Source organism: Monopterus albus, unplaced genomic scaffold (assembly GCF_001952655.1).
Source record: "Monopterus albus unplaced genomic scaffold, M_albus_1.0 scaffold47.1, whole genome shotgun sequence".
NCBI classification, from domain to species: Eukaryota; Metazoa; Chordata; class Actinopteri; order Synbranchiformes; family Synbranchidae; genus Monopterus; species Monopterus albus.
Window position 1 is genome coordinate 1,785,832 of NW_018127927.1, and position 20,737 is coordinate 1,806,568.

Sequence of the window (20,737 nt, forward strand, 5' to 3'; positions counted from 1 at the left end):
CAGCTTTGAAAAGCAGCTGTAGGTGGAGATAAAGTGGGCTATACATCCACTGGCTGTGCACTCTGGTGGACCACAGTTTCACCATAAATACAATGATTATGTCATTGTATTATATTTAAAACAGTGAAACGCTGATAAAGTTACATGTGCGACCGCTGTGGAGTTCACATGCTGGATGCAGCTGTTAGAAAATTAGGCTATATAACTGCTGCTGATTAAAGGAGCAGAGACTTACTTTCTTCCATGCATAAAAACTGGTCAGTGATATTAGCAAACTGCTGAGTGAATATTTATGTGCAGTAAATCTACATAAACAGTTTTGTCATTGTCAGTTGAGGAGTGGAGAACATAACTATCAGGAGAAGAAGAAAGAGGGCAAGAATCTTTCCTACAGTATGTAGGAAAGATTCTTTCCTACAGTTCTATGTCCTGACATCAGTGACATCAGTCAGTCAGGTTTCTGTCTTGCTCTTTAAAGGGGATGAGAGGAGCTGGTTTGACTGGACATAACTCAAGTTTATACATGAGTTTAAGACTACGCCCTGTTGCAGGAAAATAGGTCTTTATAGCTGTAATTACAATAAATTAATATCTGGTGACCCATTTACAACACATCACTGTTTTTTGCATCAAAACATGGCTGGACATCCCTTCTTGTAAAAAGAGAGCATCATTTGCTTGTGTTTATTTATAAAGGCCTATTAACAACTTATCTATGCTCTTCTTTTGCCTGGAGAGCTGGTGCTCATCAAACACATTCTTGCTTCAGCTGTAGTTCTGAAAAGTATAAATACAGAGATTGGAAACTGCTTTCAGATACACTGCTCCTGCCTCATGATAGAATTTATAACGAATACTAAGGCTCAAAAAAATTTTGGTGAAATAAACAAATGTGGCATGCAGTATCAAACTGTAAAGTGCATCAATATGTAAATAATGTTATAGAATATAATATCAATAGTAGTACACTAAATGTTTATCTCCTGAACAAACATTGAGGACCAGATGCCTATACTTGACTGCATTTCATCAAATATAAAACATGATATGTGATAAAATGATAACACAGCAGCTGAAAATGTATTTGCATTTAGTAGAGCATCATTTCCACACACTGCTTGCAAAACATCATTATTAGACTGGAAATATTTTCCTTTTCCTTATTGCTAGAAATTTTAGATGAAATTTAAACTGAGTCAGTGCATGTTAGAAGAGCAAAGATATGTAGTTGGAGATGGATGAAGGTCAAGAAACAAACTGCCTTGGCTTGTCTTGTAACCTGGATATGTTTGGACTGTGGGAGGAAGCCCGAGTACTCGGAGAAAACGCACACAGGCACAAGGAGAACTTATTAACTCCACACAAGAATTCCCCGGTTGATTGCAAGGGTTTGAACCCACAATCTTCTTGCTGTGATTTATCAGCGTTAACTATTCACATTACCTCTTATATCTCTACTACACTTCAATTTCATGATACTTTATACTCTTTCCTGCTTGGAAAGGAAATATAAGGAAATATTGTAATTTAACTGCATCACCTTGACATGAAATCTTTCAATATCCTTTACTTTGCAGATTTGGATTAGTAATACAAAACATAATCAAAAAAGATTTTAGGATTTGCTATGATAGACAGCTAAATAAACACAGAACAATCTGAGTTAGTTATCACTGATACAGTATTCTTATAGTTTTACATAAGTAGAACAGAAATGGCCAGTGTGAATAAATGACAACAGATGCACATTATCTAATTTTACAGATACTTTGTCCATTTACAGTAATATGTTAATTGTATTTTCACCTTCTCTGTTAAAACAAATTGCTTATTTCACACTTCACCTGCTCAGTTTGCAGAGTTCTGTATAAAACGCAAAATTTAGCTTGCAGGGCAAACAATGATTTATTGTAAAAACATATAAAAATACATTTGGAGCAGTAAAAAAGCAATATTGACTTTTTAAAAAATCAGCAGTAATGATGATATATGATGGATTTGTACAGTGGCTTTCGACACCAAAATATACTGGCAATTTGTAAAAAAAAAAAAAAAACAAAAACAAAGAGCTCAACAGGGCTACCTCATACAATCTGCCTCTCCTGTCCGCTCCTCTCCTACACCCATACACTATTCTTCCCCTCTCGTCCAGCAGCTTCCTGCTTGCCACAGCAGCCTCCTGCACCAGGCCACTGGTGGTGTGAAGTGGGCAGGTTCTTATAGACGGCACGGCTGTATGGAATGAAACACAGGCCCAACTGGAGGTGACGGGCCAGGCGACAGTAGGCAGCGAGTGCCAGGACTAGCAGAGGGGTGAGCAACAAAAAACCCATGACCAACAGCGCCACGCAGCCACCGTCATCCAGCAGGTCTGAGCAATACAGAGACGTCCCATTGGGCCGCACCTGGAGAGCAAGAGGACACTGAATGAGGTGTGGTGTGGATGGAAAAATCAACGAGCATACAGAACACAGACACACATGACTCTGGCTCCTCAGTACACCTCAGTAGTCTTTCTTCAGTCTGAACCTGTGTGTGTTGTTGTAGTCCCACAATGCATTGCATAAAAGAACAAAAGCAGCTTAGTCACAGCTGCAAAAAATTTAAATTAATCATGAGAGAGATCTAGTCAGATCTTCAAAAACAGTATCAAATCTCTGGAAAAACATTTTTTTTTTTCTCTGTGTAGTTTAATTGGCAATGGCATTCCAAAACAGTTTGATTGACAGTCTGCTCTGTTATAGAAAGAAATAGGCTTAAGAATAGATCACTTTTTATTTTGACTGCAATTAATACTGTATGTAGTGTGGAATTTGGTCTCAGACTGACTTTTGAAATCTGCATCATCTCTTGTTTCTACCAATCACAAGAATCAGATCCCACAGGACACCATTACCGTGGAGTGACAGAGGAAGCCAAATATGATCATTGCAAGAGCAGGGGTGAGGATGGCGGCAAACACAATGCTGGCCAGCCCGGCGTTGAGTAGTGCGATGATCAGATTCTGTGCAGTGACCAGCACTGAGCATGCCCAGCAGTCCAGAGAGCCCCTTAACTTTAGAGGGGTCTTAGCAACCTCGCTGCTGCCCCTATCGTATGGAGGTGGCACCACGACCCCTGATGTTCGTCTGGAGGGGGACCGTGGCTCAGAGGGGGCCTGCTCAGATCCTGCCTTCTCCAGTGTCCCGTTGCGTGACAGACTCATTTTTGTTGTGTCCCTTAGTGCAAGAAAACAGACAGTTTTAGCCCAGTAACTTCATGTAATTGATTCATCTGCTGAGTACTCTGGATGATAGTGACTTCATTTTAACCCTGTTGTTTGGACTAAAAGCTTCGGATGAAACTGCATACAGTAAGTGCGAGGAAATGACCCAACCTCCAAACTCCAGTACAGCCATAATCCAAAACAATGATGCAGCAGGGAACCAATGAAAAATCCCAATGACTAACATTAGTCACAACAATGTATGTCTTTCATTTTTCTGATTTTGAAAGAACAAATGTTGTGCTGCAACCTTTTGTCACATTGTTTTATTTCATTTCATTGTTATTGTGTGTATGCTGATCCCCTCTACAGACATAAACATTTCCACGTGAAGCATTAAAGTGATGAGAAAGTGACACGTCCCACCATTTCCCTCTCTTCTCCAGTGTGTTAGCAGCTGTTATTATTATGCTTAGTACATGTGAACACATGGGCTTTACAAGCAATCTTTCATTTTTGTCTAGTCTGTCACTAACATTTCAAGTAGGTACACCAAATTCATCCTGACCCCTTCCATCAACAGCTCACAAAATACATGAATGTGCACGATACACTTAAGTGTACTGAAGCTTGAACCAAGGCTCCTCCACAGTGTCACACAGTGGGAAACCAAGGATGCAGAGAAACCATCAAAAGACAAAAGAATAACTATTATTGGGAGTGAGTTTTATGGTTCATTGTCTTTCTTCAGATTGTGTAAATAATACTAATCAAAATGGGATGATTCTGATTTTAACGTTTCCTTGTATGTACATAGGCTCTCCAATAATTCCATGGCCCGAAGAACCTTCTTAAAACTGTTTTCACTGGGAACATGTTTTGTTTATTAAAGTGTATGCCAGAAAAATGAGGCAGCTCAAACACTGACACTATCAAGACAGCCTTATGGTTTCCAGATTGATTAGATGTATGTACTGCATGTGGTCAACTAAACTGTTACTTTTCTGCTTCTTCAGTATGGTTTTAATACTAAAATGACCAAGTGGTAAGTGATAGTTTGTTGTACTCACTGTGTAGTAAACATGAAGATGTTGGCAGCAGATGATGGGTCTCTGAAAGACCTGATGAGCGCTGAGTGGTCAGAGACAAAGAGAATGCCAAGAATGTCCTCCTGATGTGCTCAATATGAATATCCAGGTCTTCCTGCTGGAATCCAAGTGAAGGTTGAGTTTCTGCTACTTAACTAAACATCTCATTTTGTTTTCATCCCTATTTCCAAAAAATAAAAATTAAAACAATATCTCCAGTCTTTTGAATCTAAACTTGTCCCTTAAGCTTCTCAGAGTGGGTCAGAAATGAGCTCTGGAGACTTGAGGTAAATTCTGCTTTCCCACTGGCTTCAGCGCTTCCTTTCCTGCCACTCTGTTTCCTTACTTTGACTCCAGTTTGAGATATGGTTGAGTACGTGTATGTGTATGTCTGTGTGTGTGAGTGTATATCCTGTGTTAACTCTTATGCGGATGCACAGACAGCAGACTGGGCTGTGTGAAAGATTGCTCTTCGGGGGGCAGTGGAAGGTTTCTGTGATAAGCCCTGGAACTAGGAGGGAGGGAGGACAAGTGTTTATTTGGACAGATTAGTGCAGTCAGGGTATGCTGCCCAGTCCACAACACTTCTTCACCCCCACTCTGCACTTTCTCTACTCCTCTGTCAAATACTGAATTCAAAACCACTAAGCTGGTTTTATATTAATTATCACTGTAAAACAAAGCCAACAAAATGCAAACAAAAGGTTTCAAATGGACCTTTACAGCAGCTACTCTGCAAAAACATAAAGCTCTGAAATTAAAAAGGTAAAAAGCAAGAAAGAGCGTTGATGAAAAACAGAGCTCTGCCTTCAAATAATGGGGAAGAGCATGACTATTTTGATAGGGAAAAGAGGCTATCATGGGACTGATAAAAACACCAGAGGGGCTCAGTTTATCTCACTCTGGACATCCTTGGTTTTTTTTCTACCTAGGGGTAAATGATCAAACAGCCCATGTTATTAGTGATTTGAGTGAAAAAGAATGTGGGAGTAATGGGTGATTTTGACATTACCAGTATCATAGGGTGTGCTGTTATTAGGTGGATGTCAGTGTTTGAGGGGGTTGGTAGAGGAAAAGCTGTCTTCCTGTTCTTGGAACGGGGATATCCGCTGCTGTGTCAACATTTCATAATGAGATGTCCCCGCATCTGCAGTTTTGATCATCTCATGTTCTCTAACATCAGATGTTAAAATGATGTGTAAAAGGTCCGTTGCATGTGGTGCCCTAAATATTGTGGCTATTTGCTGTTTTAAAAATGGTTTAATATTTAAGTCTGGATTTGTTTTTTAGTTCACAAATTGGTGTGTATCATAAGCAGTATACTGTATTATGGGCATGTGTCCCCTCCTGGCCTCTTTACTCAAATAATCTTGGGCAAATTGTTGATTAAAATGAAATCCTAGAATGTCCTTGGGTTAAATCTCCAGTTTTGACTGTACACAGACACCACCAGACCCCAGCAAAAGGACGAGGAGAATGGACAGGAATATTATTTAATCTCCAGTGAAGCCACGACTAAGTACATCTCTGGGAATAAACTGCTGGAGTAGGGCAGCTTCTAGGGATATACAGTATGTTTGGTACCAAAATTGAAACCATCCAGAAGATCCATGTTTATTTTGATCAAAGAATAAAACTGATGAGGTGTCACATCAAATAATGTGCTGCTGTATTGTTTTCAATGTAAACAAATCACTACTTTCTGTTTTAATTTTGATTTTACATAATGTCCAAACTTCTTATGATTTGGAATCGTAGGTAGGTCATTATTTTGGCACATATTTAGTCATAAACCAAATCACCACAGAAAGAAAATCAAAGCTAATAACTCATTGTTGAATAATTTATCAAAACATTTTATTTTGTTGAACAACAATACAGTATGTCACAGAAAAATCACAGAGGGATTTAAGACAGGTCTGGCTCAGGTTTTCTTCTATGTGAGTTCTTTTTTTCAAACAAGTGCAGCATAACTCAAACAAGTCAAGAGGAAAGAGCATTACTACATCCTTCAAATAATAGTAATAATGAGGACAAGACACAAAAAAAACCCGAAACCCCGACACCATCAAAAGACACGTCCCTAAAAGTCTCCACAAAAGTGTCAAGAATTACAACTACCGCTAATGCTCATCATAAAACCACTAATGCCTCACAAGATTATGAATTTCATACAATGGAAAAAAGCTAAAAAAGATCTTGTATTTATCAGCTCGATACAGTACAAATACATAATTCCATTTCTGTAACCAGTAAACTGTGTTGAAATGTCCTAAGCACCAACTGGTTGGTTTGAGCTGTATCTGTGACTTTATGTTTATACATCAATAAACGCTTTTCAATTAGGGGGCGCTGAGGCAAGGAGGGGTCTAGCACCATGTATATTAACCGCCCCCGATTGCACTTCCCCTATCCACACATTATGATCATACTACATTTTAAAATACCTTGTAGCGCCTTATCAAGTGAAGTACCCTTTGATATGCAATAAATATATAAGAAAACAACCATGTACAGTATAAATAATGTCACCATTTACAATTTTCTCTGTAATCCAAAACCAGAAACTGACAACAAAAAGAGGTATAAAAGTGGGAAGAAATTCCCATTGCTGTAATTTAAACAAAAGTGAAAGAGGATTGTTCATGGATATATTATAATACAGTAACAACAAACACAAATGACTGGGGTGGATATACAGGCGGGTGACGAATTGAAGGAAAAACCTGAATAACTGAATAACTGAGTGGGCTCTTCCAGGATGATAGTGCCACCAGGGGTCACTGAATGGTCTGATGATTATGAAAATGAATCATATGTGAATCATATGCTACGGCCTTCACAGTCACCACATCTCAACCTAGTTAAACACCTAAGGGAGGTTTTGGAGCGACATGCTATACAGCATCTCCACCACCATCATCAAAACACCAAATGAGAGAATATGTTTTTGAAGAATAGTGTCCATCCCTCCAGCAGAGTCCAGACACTTGTAGAATCAATGCCAAGGTGCACTGAAGCTGTTATGGTGGCTCAGCACCTTACTAAGACACTTTATGTTGGGTTTTTCTTTCATTTGTCACCTGTCTGTATTTAACCATATACAAATTAGATTTTTTGATTGAGAACAAAACTACATAAGTCTTCTAGTAAACCTGAAAAGAGATACATTATGTACATGAAATGGTGTGCATAGACTAATGATAGCATGGGTAAGATCTGAAAAGTTGTTATTTGTGGGGATTTTAGTTGAATGGTTACACAGCAGTAATGCGGAAAATGAATTTACATGAAAACCTAAGCAACCAAGTTATTGCATGTAAATGCAGTCCAGTGTAATGAAGCTTATCAGATTTTACGCAGGAATAAAAAGCTGCTCGGTGTACTTGGAAGAAGAGCTAAGCCAATACGTCAGCTGATATCAGCCTCTATGTTGGCCAAAGAGTGATACAAAAACTGCAGTACATAAATGCCAAACACCAAAGGCAGTGTCACCTTTAGTTTTTCCACCAGAAAGCACTGACAAGTTGATTATAAATATAAGAGATCCTTATCAATATTGTTTATATATTTACAGATTTTTTAAAATCAGCTGATGTATTAATATATTTTTAGAAACTGACAAATAACAATATTAGTATCAGCCTCAAAAATCCCAGTTACAGCTACTCTAGAGTTATGACACTGCCATACATTTGGTCACCTCTGCAATGTGACAACAGTATGACACTGTAACTAAAAATAAGCAAATGCAAAATACAACATAATGACAAAAACCATTAATGCAATAAAAAAAACTGTAGCTACAGTAAATTTAAAGAATTCAACTGAAAAAAGGAAGAAAATGAATTTTTTCCCCATGTCACAGTTCATCTGCTCTTTAGTTAAACAGTTAATACAGTAAATGAAGCCTGGTGCCAGTGCACGGAGCTGAGCCTCATCAGGACGGCTGTTTGGAGCAGAACGGAAACACTGAAGTGCCCTGGAGTCTGATCATCTGCTTGCCCTCATTGGCTTTTGCATTCTAGGATTATGATTGTGTTTCTCTGAACATGTTACTGTTTCCTGACTGTAACAGGCACTTCTCTGACACAAACAGCTACGGTGACTCCCCCCCATGTACCCCGTCTATGCACACCACTATTTTATAAATGTATTCACTATTTACAATTATTTATTTTCTGTCATCTAGAAACAAGACATACTGTAGCAACAAAAGAGGTATAAAACTGGGACTGCTTTCCCATTTTGAAAAAAAAAACAACAACACTGTTTTCTAGCTGTATCATAGAAACCACACTGACAACAGTTTAGCTGGAATTGTGAAAAAAAAAATCCATTTACATACTTGATTTCCAACTAAGAATGAAACCATATTAGTCCTCTAGTAAACCCGTATTTTAGAGAAACAGATAAAAGTTTTTGATTCACTTTTTTTAAAATACTTACATAAAACCTTAATTGTGTGTTTAATGCTCTGATTACCTCTCCTCTAAATACAGTTCACAAGGCCAATGTGGTGTACTTCCAGGCTGGTAAAACTTTTAAAGTATCTAACAAGAATAAATAAAATTGGAATAGCACCTCAAAGAGTTTACAGACAGGAGTTACAAATGTCAGAGTTTACCTGAATATCAAACAAAAACAGAAACCAATACAATGCTAAATGTGACAATCCGCTACTTCTCCTGTGAACCAATCCCCCTGCTGGTACAATAGAATCACAGCAAATTCATGGACATATAGAATAACTAGATTGGTGTAAAAAAGTTCTACTGAATTTGCATAAAAGTACCTGAATGAATACACAGAACTGGCTACTGGCTACGCTTTTGAATCACAGCAGTGTCCGTTGAACATATAACCTGATTTTCAGTGCTAGCAGTGCTCACATTTTTGTACACATCTGAAATGCTTGCCATAAGAAGTACCAGTCTAGTCATTCTATTTCAAAACACACGCCCAGTCAGCAGTTAGTATGGGGAAGACAGTGAGCTATAGTTGGATTGGCTGAGTATCCATACCTTATTGTGTGATGTAAACAATACTGAGCAAACATGATTGGTTGATTCAGAAAGTGTTTGCAGGAATAGATTGCCTTGAAGACAACAGTTGTGCTGCCATTAGAGTTTTGGTTATGGCTGAATGGCACCAGGGAGGACTCCTCACTTTGAACAGGGTGATGGGGACTGATGGAGGGAGAAAAAGAACAACTAGTACAATACAAATAAATTCTGAAATGATAATAAACAAAACTAACTAATACTTTATAGAACTTAGATTCATTTCCTAGGTAATGCTTCTGATTTGGAGATCGCAGAACATCTCTCAAACATATTCTGGTATTTCTGATACTGTACAAAATTCAAATGTGATACTGACCAGTGTGAAACTGTCATAGATTCTCATCAGCTCCTCTATCCGATACTGTTCTAGCACCACTACTCCTGCCAGTGCCAGGCTCTTAGCTCGAGCACAGTCCTCGCAGTGCACCACATAGGTCTTCTTACTGCTGTTCTCACTGGTCACAAATAGCAGGTCAAACACCTCCACCTGCACAAACACAGATCAGCACATTTGTAAATCTACAGCACAGAAACAAATGCACAGTTTACTGTATGGACAGACAACAAGGCCGGCAGGGATAGAGACCCACATCACACTCATTGCAATAGTACGCTGGCTCATCTTTCACACGACCCTGGTAACAGATCTTCTTCCCTGCAGCAACCAGCTGGTCTCTCAGAATCTGGATGTGCTTGATGGATTGCATCAGGCAGTGTCTGAGGGAGACAGAGGAGAGAAGAGTGAGAGATGTTCACACACGCACACATATGCACACACAAACAGACATCTTACTTGATCATCTTGAAGGTATCCTGATCTGTGATCTTGATGATGCGAGCCACATTCCAGGAAACATGGATCATGGGAACGATGGACTTAACCTTCTTCACCTTGTTCCACTCAAAGCGCTCCAGGGCGAGTTGATATTGGTATGCTGGGAGTTGCAAAAAAAAAAAATACAAACAGCAGGGAAGCTGAAAGTAAGTAACTTATTAAACAGCATGTTTAATTTGTGATCTGAGACGAAGAACAACACCTGGCTGCTGGCTGTCAAGTTTTAAGCAAGTTTTCCCTTTTATTTTTTGGTCTAACTTACAGTTGAGTGGCCCCACATTCCAGGCGATGTTGTTGCACCAGCCCACAGCCTGGACCCAGTGGACAGTCCCAGCATTAATCCACACCAGGTCTCCTGGTCTCTGGATGAAGCGGTACACAGGAATGTTGGAACTGTAGAGGTCTTCCAGGACTGGCCACCAAGACCCTGTAAGGTAGTCGACTCCATGTCTGAGGGAAACAGTTTGCAATGCAGTTTAGCACACACACATACTTTGGCTTTCCGCCTCATCTATTATTAAATCTGAAAGGCACTTCACTCACTTCTCACAGAATTTGTTGATAGCTTCCCAGTAGTGCTCATGAACAGCAAACCACTCACAATCACCAGGCCCGATATTTATGTTGACAGAGCAGAAATTGTTGTTTTCTTGGTGACCTGATAAGAAGTGCAGTCAGTCAGTTTATTAATTCCAAAACTTTCTTAATTTGAAACATTAAGACAGACATACTTGTATAATCAGACAATTATCAATGCCTAATTATTATGTCAGACATGCACTGACCTGGCGTGCGGCTTCCTGGCACCTTCATGTAGAGCTGCACGGTGTTCATGCCCAGAATGGTGTGCCCGACGTGACTGAGCATGTTGTGGCTGGACTCCACTCGCATGAAAGCTGGCAGTTTCAGTAGCTCCTGCAGCTGGGGCTTCCACCTTAAATAAAAACATGATTGGCGATGTGAAACAAGGACCCTCAGTGAACTCCATCTGAGGAAACAGATGTTAATACCATGATCTCACCTTTTAGGATCTGAGAGATCGATGTTGGTCCCAAATTTAATGATCTTTCCAACTGTTTTCTGCTCTGAGCTGGGGAAGGAACAACATCTGATATGAGTGTGGTTTAAAACAATGAATTCCTAACCCAAACTGATCACAGTTTTGTGCTAACCTGGGTGTGCTGGTAGAATGAACGGAGTGGGCTTTGCTGAAGATGGGAGCAGAATTGGCCTTAATGGTAGCTGAGGCCAGACTGCCTTTGCTGTTGCCTAATGTCAGACCAGCTTTTGTGGTGGCTGATAGGTCTGAGGTCTTGGTCTCTTCACCTTCCTCTTCATTCTCACTCTCCTTCTCCTCCTATAACACATCTACATGAGCTTAGCTGAGAGGTTGGCCAACAGCTAAATATGAATGCAACACTACATAGTTTGCTTTCAAAATCCTGGAAACCTGTGAATTGAATCATTATTACGCATCACACAAGTGGATTTTATTAGTTCTATGCTTCAAACTGCTGACAGTAGTGGTATAAGTACACCACACAGTTCTGAAAGAACTATGACCTTGTTTCACAACAATAAGAATACACAGAGCTACATGTACTGTACTTAAATATTATGATTTTTAATGCATAAGTGCATATCATTGTGTATCATTTCCTTCCTCGCTGCTTCAACAGTATAAAAAACTGAATCCTACTGAAACTGAAGCGGCATTATACACCAGAGATGACAGGAAGGGAGGCTGAAATTTAAATATATTTACCCTCAGTCTGAATATTGACATTCAGTTCCTTCATGTGCATTTTTTTCCAGAAAAACAAAAAAGAAGACTATTTACTTAAGTAAATCTGCAGTCGGTGAATATCATATTCATTCTCTGGTGCTCTTTCTGATGCACAGTGGGCCTTAAAGTAATAACATTTTGATATCTTTATACTACACCTCTCTTAGTCTTTTTTTCCTGTGATACTTTTTCATATGGGTGTTCCAGTTTGCATTCACCAAACTCTCTTAGCTGGACAAACTTAATGTAAATTGTTCATTTCAGCCTGATGAATGTCTTCTGTTCATGAAGAAGTACATGTTTGAAAGATTTTAACATGTTGCTCTTGCATGAGGCCCACTGTCTGTATAGCAAACATTTTGCTTTTTTGATATTAATTAGATAAGAGTTTGAAGTACAAGCTGGAGCAAGTCAATTAATAATGCCTCTAATTTCATCTATGTCCACTATGTTAAACTCTGTGTACATACATGTGTGCCATGAGGGAAAATGTATACCTGCAGGCTCTCCTGGAAGCTAGAGGCCTGGTACTGGGCATATTTGGCAATGGTGGTGTGTGAGCGGCTGCTTTCGCAAGGCCATGTTTGTGCTGAGCCACTGGTATCCCAGTTCTCATCAGCAGGCTGCTGAAACCGAGTTCTTACTTCCACGCATTGGCCTCCACCAGAGATTTGGTGGAAAACAGACCAAGGTCTCACGTAAGTAAAAGAAAGCAGAGAACATAGATAATCATTAGAAAAATATACATTTCCAAACTTTTTCATGCATTTTCAAACACAGTTATGTTTCATTGGTTTAGTTTGCACTAGTTAATTTCTTCACTCTAATCTTATAGTATTTCATTTGGTTATAGTATTTCTGAAGTATGACACAGAGAACTAGTATGCCACTACCAACAGTCAAGCTTCAGTGTACATGCATGTTTGTCCAGACTCAAATATGTAGTGAAGATTTTGAAGGAATTTAATAAAAGATCTTAAATGTATTTTTTGGCAAAATGCAAGTTATGACTATATAGATATGTATGATTCTAGTGAATAATTTCTAGTGAGAAAGCTGCGGGCTTCACTTAGAAACAATTTTTTGTACAGTACAGACGACTGACAGAACGCTTTGTCCCATCCTGCAATGACAATCACCTGAGCTCAATATCAGCAACACCAATGGGCATGTGGTGGACTACTAGACGAACAGGACAACCCTGTCCTGGTTGTCATCCAGAGAGGAAGTGATCAGTTTTTCCCGCTATAATCCTCACGAGAATGGGACAAAGGTATGAACAGACTGACAACCCAAAAACATAGTGCCACTGGCCATGGCTGTGGTTGGCACAGAGGCGTAAAAAAGGTGTCAGCTTAGTTATACACAAAGTGAACTATGCAAACACATCCACAGTAATAATCCTCAATCATAGTAGGGCCCAGTGATACAGCCATTATGCAATGGCTGAACATGCATGGTCTGATTCAAACATGGGTTATAATAGTTGGGCTCTGTACACTGCCCAGCATATTGGTGATACAGAATTTCTAAAACACAACACCATTTCAACCATGCCTAGTTACTAAAGTCTTTAGCCCTTATTTGCATATACAGTAAAAAAGATGCCAGCATCCATTATTCACACATAAAAAAGGGGTCAAAAGGGCCCACACATAGTTTTATAATCAAAATGTCTAAAATTTGACCACATCTAAAATCCTCAAAATCTCTATTCTATTATATAAGGCATTTATATCAGAGGAATTGTGTTGCTTTTCCTTTCAATTTCTCTTCCCTGCTCCTTGCGTGATAATTTCCCACAAAAGTAAATAAATCAATAAATAAACAAACACAAGCCCCTAGTAAACAGCAAAGTACCACTAAAACAATAAAAAGTGATTTAGAGTGAATGAATTTTGATGAAATCTGTTATGCCAAATAGAGTTAACGAAGTGGGGTAAATTAGCTAGTAAGTGTGGTGTATAAGCTTACTAAGGCGGAGGGAGCCAGCAAGGCCTCTGATGACAGTGACAGCATTTTTGGGATCAGTGCAGAACTGAAGCAGAACTGGAGAAAAGGCATCCCTCTTGCTCTCCAACTGCAGGAAAAAGGCAGCATGATTATGAACATTTGAAATGATGAATAAATGTATTTATTTGTCCCAAAAACAAATTTAAAATACTGACATTAGGTTGTAAATATGTAGATGCTGTGAAACAAGGTTAAAAAAAGGCAGGGTCTCCCTGGTGCTATCAAGAAAACCATCCAAGAAATAATTATTGATTGTAAATAATTCAAAGAAGTATGGAGGCGATTTACAGTTTTGCATTCATATAAGAACAAAACATAATAGTCTGCAGCCATACTGATGGCTATGTGAGGCAGTACTTAGGCACAGTGGTACTGAGATAAAAACTAAGGTAAGCAAGCTAACTTTGCTTACCATAATGACAGTGCTAACATGCTGATATTATATAAATGTTTTATAACACTGACCATAGTCACCATCTTAGTTTAAAATATGAGAACCTTGCAATAACAGTTCACAGTGCAGTTGATGGGAATGTCATAGGTTTTGCAAATATTTAGGTAAAACCCAAAGTATTAAACAAAAATTCTGATGGTAGATGGTCTTTTACTTGTATAGCAGTTTTCTACGCACTCAAAGCACTTTTACACTATTTGGCCATTCACCCATTCGTACTCCTATGTACACACACATTCACACACCGGTGATATCACCAGGAGCAATTTGGCATTCAGTGTCTTGCTCAAGGACACTTAGATGTGGACTGGTGAAGCTGGGATTCAAATAGCCAATCTTCTAATTAGGGTGCGTTCCGGTCTACCTCGTGAGCCACAGCTGCCCCCAGTCTAAGGGGTAACCAAGTCATTTCACTTCATCTTGAGGGGAACATGAGCATCTAAACAAAATTTTGTGCCCATCTATTAGTATACTTCAGTGTCAACCAGAGTTTTGACCGACTGACCTACAGGCCTGCATTACAATCCCTAGAACCACGCTGCTATCATGGCTACAGACAAGGTTTTAGGATTCAGTACTTGACAGAATCATTGATTAGGCTGTGGACTCACATAGATGCTTGGTGTAGGAGGGTTAAGCTTTTCTCGAGGAATGGGGGTCATGATGGCAATGTTAGGTTTAACAGAGAAGGTAGGAACCAGGTACGACTCCTTGAATTTCCCCTTCACCCTTGCCCCCCTGAAAAAAGATGACAGAGCAAAATTCATCAAGAGGAACCAAGTTAGTGCAGGGTATCAGACTTTAATGCTTTTATGGCATTGTGTGAATTACTTCAATGCCATCTTAGTCACAACTGATTTTATAAAATTGGTATTGAAAAAAAATATCATTTAGGAACCAGTATAAAAGTCAAGGTGGCATCAAGATCAGTATTGATATCAAAAGTTTTGGAATGATACTCAGCCCTAAACAAGGCAGATGCAAAACCTACTATTTTCTAGTCATAACCCCATGTTGTATGAGTTACCTGGACTAGAATTATCTCTATCAGAGTACTCACTTGCATGATCTGATCACTTGAGCGGCCGTGTTTTCAATGCTGATCTTGGAAAGTGGGATTCTTTGCTCTTTCACCTCTGATATGTTGAATGTTTGTCTTCCACTGCTGTCCACTTTAATCAAGAGAACCCTCAACTCCTTACACAAGCCCATGGACAATGCCATCAGTTTCAGTGGGTCAACTGGAGCTAATGAGCAGGAAGGTTTACTTGCTGGTGTAGAGACTGATAATTTGGATGTACTGATTGTTGCAGCTGATGCTGATTTTGAGGTTTTGCTGTCTGTGTTTCCAGCTGCTGAGAATATCTTATTTTTTAACTCACAGACTTCTACCTTCTGCTCTGTTGCCATCTTTATCTCAGTGTCCAACTTTTCTCTCTGGTTCTCTTTGCTCTGTAGGGTTTGATTTTCCTGAGAAATCTGGCCCTTTGTACTATCTTTGAGAGGTCTAGATGAGTTTCTGGAGGCATCTGGCACTGAGGATGAAACATCCCTGTCTTCCATATTACTTATTTCTCGACAGACAACATTGCCTTCTTCTGTCTTTATCATAATCTTGTTTTCTTTTTCTGTTTCTCCATCCTTATCCTTATGTCTTCTTTTGCTCTCTGTATGTCTGTGTTCTGCCTCTTCACTGTGCTCTTTCTCCTCCTTGGTGGAAACATTCAGGAGGCCCGTGAAAGAAGTTGTATTTGTGGTGGTCAGTCTCAGCTCTGCACTCAGTGACCCATCCAAAAGCGACGACTCAATTCTCTCAGGGAGGATCTCTGAATTCTTATCCTCTTGTTTCTCTTTTATATAATTCTCCATCTTTTCCTGCTTCTTCTGTGCCAGGGTGTCCATGATAGGCTCACTCAGATCTTTCATACTGTGAGATTTCAAAAATGTGTCTGAGGTAGTGTGGATTAGTGATGCTGTGGGATCTGATTTATCCTGAACCTCATGACAGTGGATCTCTGGTCCAAATGCAAGAGAAGAGGAGTACTTCACCCCTTTTGTAATGCTAGCAGGAGGTCCACCAAATGGACCACCTCGACATGTGACCTTCTGGCCTCCGAGAAAGGTGGCCAGGCTCTTAAAAACATCATCCAGTCCTGTTTTATGGTGACAAAGCTCATGAAGAAGAGATCCAGAAGTTTCTCTGTTGATCTCCCCCTTTTCTTCCTTTCCTTCCTCAGCAACTTGTTCAGCTGTGCAAGGCAGATCACAGAGTTCATTATGTGAATAATCATCCAGTAGTCTTTCACAAGACTCTGTACTCATATCATCAGTGCTCTCACTGTCTACAGGAGGAGAAAAGCACTGGGTGGGGCTGGGCTGGAGAACAGGTCTACTTATCACTCCCTTTTCTAGCTCCTCTTCATCCTCTCCCAGAACTGATACTGGAGAGCCCTGCCAGCTCAGAACAGGCGGAGTGTTTGCGAGGTTGTCTCCCATTTCCCTTAAATTCCCCATGACAGTCACAGGCTGAAGATCTGGGGCAGTGAGAACTGCTCCCTGCCCAGCTTCTTTACTGTGGACCAACTGCTCTGAGCTCATAGAACAAGCTGTACTGAGTGGTGCTAAGGCTTTAAATAAAAGTGAAGGGAGTGTATCATCAGGCTTTTCTTTTGGTCTGTCTTCTGACTGGGATGAGACAACAGTCAGTTCCCTGCAGGTCTGATTGAGGCTGGTGCTCCTGGGAGGAGACTGCATGAGGTGATCCTTGACAGAATGTTTCTGGAGACAGATGTTCCTTTTGGGAATTCTGTGATTTTCAGATTTTGAGGCTGGCTGTGGTGAAGTCCAGCTTGTATGTGGAGTATTTGCAGATAGCCTGTGTGTCCTCTCTACACATTTACTCCCCTCTCTGTGCTTGTGTTTGGGTTGTGTCTGGCTTGGATTTTCTGGGGTCAGAGTTGTAGTCTCCATTTTACTCTTTTTGACCTCTCCTGAAGAGTTGGAAGCAGAAATGGAAGCAAGTATTTCTCGTTCTGTGATTTTTGAGCCTAACTTTCTGTCTTTTTTAACTGCTTTATCTCTTTTCTTTTTCCTCTCAGCCAAACCTTTCTCCTCTTTTTTCTTCTGCCTTTTTCTTTCGTCACCCTTTCTCTTGGTTTTTTGAATGTCACTCTCTCTCTCCTTTTTCCCCACCTTATCTTTTTGTTTGCACCCAGGTTGTTTGTGCTCTCTAAACTTCTCCTTAGGTTTGTTTGCTTTTGATCTACTTTGGGGCGATAGTTGTGAACAGAGGGGCTGTGAGGTTTTTCTGTATTTGATATCTGAAAACCTGGATTTCGGAACAGCATGAGATGTAAGAGATGCGGTAGATGTCAGGCTAGGTCTCAAGATGTCACTGGGGTTTCCCTGGAGTTTCTGCTGTCCACTGAAGCCAGGACTAGACTGATGCATGACTGATAGATCTTTTCTGCCACTGGCCGCCATGCACGAAGAATGACTTGAGGGCGCACGTGTACTGCTGGCAGTAGAACCTCCGTCTTTAGAACTGCAGAGAATGGATGAATAGGGAGGAGAGTTTGCACCAGAAGACTTGGAGGGGGCAAGATCCCTTGAATTGCCCCTTAGATGAGTGCACTGAGGTTCCTATGGAGTTAAATTAAATCTCTTTAGACTTTTATTATGGGATGGGACACATTATACTGTATTTGTATTATTATACTGACAGTAATAATAATTTCATTAGCAACTTAGGCCTGGAATAGCACAACAACTGCTTTAAATAGGAAGAGACACTGAGAGCTAGAAGGAAAACTTCTTTTTTCTTACCTGCTGTATTTCCCCTAAAAGTGGGTATGGTGACTAAACGTGAAATATGATTTGACTGAAATCATGCTTATTGTGACAACTCTCGGAGGTGACTTTTTGTTTCCTCAAATCTCTAGAATGGAGGTAACGATAGCAAAATTTGCACTAACTATCAAGTAACCATGCCCACATTTAAGGGAAATACTGCAGGTTAAAAAATGGAAGTTATCCATTTGTTTACTTCCTCTATGTATTTGATTAATCAACAGATGATCTGAATTCAGAATATAACACATATTAGCTATTTAGTAAGTGCACAGAAAGTGTAATAGAAAACTTTGAGTCTCACAGAGGCAGATATATTTTATTGTGTTCATGCCATAAAAATGGTTTATTTCTCACTGTGCTTTGTTTGTGATGATGGCTCCATGAGTCTTTTTCCTCCAGGGAGTGGAGTGGGGGGTTGTGTTGTAGGGCTCTGGCATGGCCTGTGTGCCGCTGACAATGGTAATAATGGTTTTGGTGGCTGTAAGGCACACGGGTGTGGTCTGCTGGTGAAGACGAGTTTTTCCGGTTGACCTTCCCTCTGCTTCCATGATGTGGTGGTCTGCTGCCACAACTCTGGTTTAGAGCTGCTAAACTGCAGCTACTGAAGCCCTGCCCTCCAGCTCGCAGTTTAGAGGTTTCCTGCATATTTCAAAGCCAGAAAACCAATCAATATAGGTTTTGTTTTCATTTTAAAATCTAATAATTATTTACTAATTATACAAGCTTACCTGTTGCTTTGTTGTTGAGGTCCTGTGGTCAGAGTAGTGGGAAGGACCCACCCTGTCATTATGAGGCTTCCAGTCTTCTTGGTTGCAGCGTTGGTGGCGGGGTGGTGATGGGGCATGGGCAAATAAAGGTAAATGCCTCAATCCAGGATGAGATGACTGAACAGAGAAACATAAATATCCTGTCATACTAAATGAAACTTTACCAGTGGGTGGTGCTGTTGCAAACAAATGAAATATCATGTATGGCTATACAGGCTAGGTTTAACAAATGATTTACAGTTTGTTGTATAAAGTCAACAAAGCTTACCTGATCTGTGCCAGAGTCCCTTCGCCTCTTAGCTGGACACTCTGCCCTCAGGGTTAAAGGATGCTGTGTGGGTGGACTGTACTGATGCAGTTGGTCTCTCTGGAGGGCTGGCCGTTTCCAGGGCCCTGGTCTGTTGCTTATCATGCTGCCTGAGAAGTTCCTGCGGCTGTCTGAGGGGGCCCATCTCTCTGGTGGGGACTGGAGTTCTCTGTTGTTGTGATGCAGGTGAGGACCCCCATGCTAACAATCAAAAAGAGGAAGTTCAAATTATGACACTTTTAGAACCATTAACAATGTAAACACCTCTAGAAATAACATTACTGAGCAGCAGTTCTCACCACAGAGTTGCCGACATTGTTGTCCCAGTTTGCGTAGCGCTCTCCAGGTCCTGTTAAATAACCACTGTTGGTGGCAACTCTGTTGTGGAATGAGCGTGTGGAGTTGTGATGCCATCTTGGGGCCTCAAATGGTTGCTCTTTACCATCCCAGACATTTAGATTCTGTCTGTGCCCCTTTGAAATGCCTTTGTCCTGGACATGGTTGACTGTTCTCTCCCCCCTATGAAAAAATACCAATGGACTTTAGCATAAAGTTTCATAGTGTAGATAATTATTCAAAACAATGATGTCACAGAACTGACACAAATGTGAATTCATATACTCTTTCATGTACTGTTCTGTTGCACAAATGCTATGTACAAGCCACACACTAGCCATTCAGTGGTTTCCAAAACACATACAATACATGTCTTTAAAAGAAGATGTGCTGTACTAGAAGCAGCAAAGCCTCAAAATGTACATGTTTTCAGTACATGAATGAAAAATATTGTTTCACTCACCTATTATAAAGACGACTTGAAGGTGAAGGATGTGTTTGATTGCGCCCTCCTTGACATCTGTAGCAATGAAAATATACTGAACAAAGACTAAGTGAAGGCTCACTTGTTAACAAATTGTTAACAAATCTGAAAAAAATGTAACAAAAGTGGGACTCTTGTTTTAAGTAATCAGAAGCCAGACTTGCTTTTTTACCTGACTGTTGACTTAGCCATTTTTCTTTCCAAGTATTTATCATGCATACCAGTCACAAGGAAAAGTATTGTCAGGTTTGCCTGGCTGCACCTGCCTCTCTCACTTCTCTCCCTCTATTTTAGCTCCCTTACCCCTGATTTTTTTATCTGACACACCTGCTTCACGTCCCCTGAATCACCACCAGCTGCACCTGATTAGTTTCTTCCTATTTATACCGTGCTCATCATCCACTTCCCTGCCAGTTCTTTCTTGTCGTTCTATGCCGATCATTTATTTTGTCTACTATACGTATTTGTTCACGCTCTTCATCCCAGCTCCGTTCCTGCCTTGTGCCCTGTGTATTGTCTTCCCAGCCACTATCGCTTCTCTGGG

The 20,737-nt window shown here is 40.2% G+C and overlaps 2 protein-coding genes across 2 annotated transcripts in view; both read right to left on the minus strand.

Annotated features, from left to right (window-relative positions):
- Positions 1 to 1,220: 1,220 nt before the first annotated feature.
- tmem88a (transmembrane protein 88 a) lies at positions 1,221 to 4,732 on the minus strand. Its single transcript, XM_020600602.1, has 3 exons — positions 4,276 to 4,732; positions 2,897 to 3,218; positions 1,221 to 2,405 (listed from the first exon to the last, which is right to left on the minus strand). The coding sequence occupies exons 1-3, from the start codon at positions 4,287 to 4,289 to the stop codon at positions 2,118 to 2,120; spliced, it is 624 nt and encodes a 207-aa protein (XP_020456258.1). The 5' UTR covers positions 4,290 to 4,732; the 3' UTR covers positions 1,221 to 2,117.
- A 1,423-nt stretch (positions 4,733 to 6,155) lies between these two features.
- kdm6bb (lysine (K)-specific demethylase 6B, b) overlaps positions 6,156 to 20,737 on the minus strand; it is a 29,069-nt gene continuing 14,487 nt past the window's right edge. Inside the window, 19 exon segments of the mRNA XM_020600487.1 lie at positions 6,156 to 9,482; positions 9,676 to 9,846; positions 9,950 to 10,076; positions 10,153 to 10,294; positions 10,457 to 10,644; positions 10,738 to 10,852; positions 10,980 to 11,128; positions 11,216 to 11,284; positions 11,367 to 11,551; positions 12,478 to 12,632; positions 12,635 to 12,673; positions 13,955 to 14,060; positions 15,059 to 15,185; positions 15,508 to 18,089; positions 18,654 to 18,938; positions 19,028 to 19,183; positions 19,335 to 19,574; positions 19,673 to 19,892; positions 20,173 to 20,229. Of these exon segments, the coding sequence (XP_020456143.1) occupies positions 9,459 to 9,482; positions 9,676 to 9,846; positions 9,950 to 10,076; positions 10,153 to 10,294; positions 10,457 to 10,644; positions 10,738 to 10,852; positions 10,980 to 11,128; positions 11,216 to 11,284; positions 11,367 to 11,551; positions 12,478 to 12,632; positions 12,635 to 12,673; positions 13,955 to 14,060; positions 15,059 to 15,185; positions 15,508 to 18,089; positions 18,654 to 18,938; positions 19,028 to 19,183; positions 19,335 to 19,574; positions 19,673 to 19,892; positions 20,173 to 20,229 (5,137 nt within the window). The 3' untranslated portion in view covers positions 6,156 to 9,458.